Raw genomic sequence first — 2,718 nt, 5'->3', positions numbered from 1 at the left:
GAGACAAGAAGACTCCCCACCAAGCAGGGAGCCCAACATAGGGCTCAATCCCAGGGCTCTGGGATCATGACTTGAGGCAAAGGAAGATGCTTAACTGACTGAGGCATCCTGGTGACCCAAGGAGAAACTATTTTTAGGAAATTCGTGGTACTCCACGACATAAATGAGAATTTCCAAGTATTTTTGATCAAGGGTGGAGAAAAACGTGGAAAAATATATTATGGACAGAGGGGAAACTGTATATCAGATAGAGCAGAAGGTTAATAAAGTGAGTTACTTAAATATACAGAGAAGTTGAATTCAAACAAATGGAAATTCCAGGAAATAAATAGAAGGAGCCAATTCTACCTCCAAAGTCTGATCAACGAATATCAGTTCCTGGTTCTGAGATTGTGAACCCTGCAATCATGGGCACTTCCTCAGCCCCAGGATGATTGGCTGTTACATCACTGGAACACCAGTGATTGCTTTCAGAGCCCTCTTAATATCTTTGTTCCTCAGGCTATAGATGAAGGGGTTCAACATAGGTGTGACCACGGTGTACATCACGGAGACCACTGCACTTGAGTGGGAGTTCTGGGGAGCAGCAGAGCTAAGGTACACACCAAGCATTGTACAATAAAATAAGGAGACAACAGAGAGGTGAGATGCACAGGTGGAAAATGCTTTATACTTGCCTTGAGCTGATGATATTCTACATATGGCAGAAACAATCTTAGAATAAGAGTAAAGGATCCCAGCAAAAGGACCACCACACAGTAGGACAGCTGCAAAATACATCACCAAGTTATTAAGAAAGGTGTCAGAACAGGCAAGTTGGATCATCTGATTGAGTTCACAAAAGAAGTGGGGGATTTGGACATGTGCACAGAAGGAAAGCTGTAACATCATTAAACTATGTAGCAAGGAATTCAGGATAGAAATGATCCAGGACACCAGAACCAGTAGGCCACAGAGCCAGGGATTCATGATGACCGTGTAGTGCAGGGGGTGACAGATGGCCACGAACCTGTCATAGGCCATCACACTCAGGAGGAAGATGTCTGACACAGCAAAGAGTATGAGAAAATAAATCTGCGTGAGGCAGTCTGCATAGGTTATGACCTTGCTTTGAGTCTGGATGTTCCACAGCATCTTGGGGATGATGGTGGAGGTGAAACAGATGTCAACAAAGGACAGGTTGTCAAGGAAAAAGTACATGGGGGTGTGGAGGTGGGAGTCTGAACTGATGGCCAAGATGATGAGCAGGTTTCCAAACACAGTGATCAGGTACATGGAGAGGAAAAGCCCAAATACGAGGGGCTGCAGTTCTGGGTCCTCAGATAAGCCCAGAAGGTGAAACTCTGAAATTTGTGTATCATTTCCTGGTTCCATGTGGTAGAGGTGACTTCAAGGACAGAAACAAATAGCATGACTAATTTTCACAGAATCTTGTATTACTCTCAGTTTTTAAATGCTACTTTTAAAATTTTATATTCTAGAAATTCACTTTAATATGTTGTGCATAGATATGGTACACTTCAGGGGAACCTCTATACCCCCATAGTTTTGGAATTTTTGTTCTACTTACTTTTTCCCCAAACATAAATTGAGTGGTGTCCACATTTTAGGCATTGTCTAGGCAAGGACTATGGGGTGGTAAAGAATAAAAATCCTTAGTATTCACTGATGTAGAAAAAAATACATTAACAAATAAGAAAATTAAAAAGCATTTCAGATGGTGGCAGGTGGTATGAAGAAAATGAAAGCAGGGGTAAAGCATAGTGTGACTAGGGCATGCTGTTTTCCTGGGTATATAAGACATTCTGCAAAGGTGATACTGGAATATAGATCTCAAGTAAGACAGAGGGATAGATGAAGGAATATGGGGGAAGTGTGTGTCCATCAGAGGGAATGGCCAGTGCAAAATCCTCAAAGAAGGTTCAAGTTTCCAAAGTTCAAGTCAAAGGAGCAAAGTCAGTGCTGCAGGGGGAATGAGCAGGAGGGAGACTGAGGAGAGATGTCGTCAGACGTGCTGAGGAGGAAAGTGGCGTCTCTACCTCTGAACCCTCAAGGCACAGGGATATCCATGTCCACACTGCCTCTCCCACTCCTCCCACTGTATTCATCGTATTGCAAAGGCATCCAATTAATTGAACAAGATCTCCTTCTTAGGGTCCTCTCTTGATTCAGTTCTGGCCCCTGTATTGTGTAACCTTGGGAGTTATGAATCTTGGCACCCTTTTGTGGGGACTGCTCACACTCTACAAGTCATAAACACAGAGGACACCATGGTCTTCTGGGTTGTGTTATTCCCCTTTCTCAGCCCCGACCATCCTGGTTATGCTAGGAATGGATCCAATGCAAGTAGGCCAGATTAGTGACTTTCCCCTACAAATTGTAAAAATGCCAATTCTTAAGCCTCCTATGGACAAATAATATATAAAAATATATATTTATGTATATGTGTATATATATAATTCATTAATTTATTCAGTGCTAATGTCAGTTTCACAGAGTGACTGCTACTCACGCTTTTGAAGGTCTTTCATATTCCTTATCATTAAATTGCTATTGTTACAATGTTAGAAAAAGTATGTTGAGATTGTTAAACTCAATGCGTGGTTCTAATTGGATGTGATATATATGTACACCCCCCTCAAATTAGCAACGGGATAAACCAACACTTCCCAAAAGGAAAGGTACACAAAACAACAAAAGTTGGAGATTTTTATATCA

The 2,718-nt window shown here is 41.8% G+C and overlaps 1 protein-coding gene across 1 annotated transcript; it reads right to left on the bottom strand.

Moving 5' to 3' along the window:
- Positions 1 to 441: 441 nt before the first annotated feature.
- LOC116874053 (olfactory receptor 7A5-like) lies at positions 442 to 1,275 on the bottom strand. The gene is made up of 2 exons (XM_032868481.1): positions 928 to 1,275; positions 442 to 642 (listed from the first exon to the last, which is right to left on the bottom strand). Exons 1-2 carry the CDS (start codon positions 1,273 to 1,275, stop codon positions 442 to 444), a joined length of 549 nt encoding a protein of 182 aa, XP_032724372.1.
- Positions 1,276 to 2,718: the final 1,443 nt, after the last annotated feature.

The sequence above is a fragment of the Lontra canadensis genome, unplaced genomic scaffold (genome assembly GCF_010015895.1).
Source record: "Lontra canadensis isolate GAN:19392208 unplaced genomic scaffold, GSC_riverotter_1.0 scaffold35, whole genome shotgun sequence".
In the NCBI taxonomy this organism is placed as follows: domain Eukaryota; kingdom Metazoa; phylum Chordata; class Mammalia; order Carnivora; family Mustelidae; genus Lontra; species Lontra canadensis.
Note: the sequence above shows the minus strand (reverse complement) of the source record. Positions and strands in the feature narration are given on the sequence as shown.

Excerpts from the sequence above, each read along its gene's own strand:
- LOC116874053 (XM_032868481.1), bottom strand. The coding sequence starts at position 1,275 with ATGTACCTGATCACTGTGTTTGGAAACCTGCTCATCATCTTGGCCATC. Across the intron at positions 643-927 it reads TACTGGTTCTGGTGTCCTGG|CTCTCTGTTGTCTCCTTATT; the intron begins ATCATTTCTATC and ends TGTGCATCTCAC.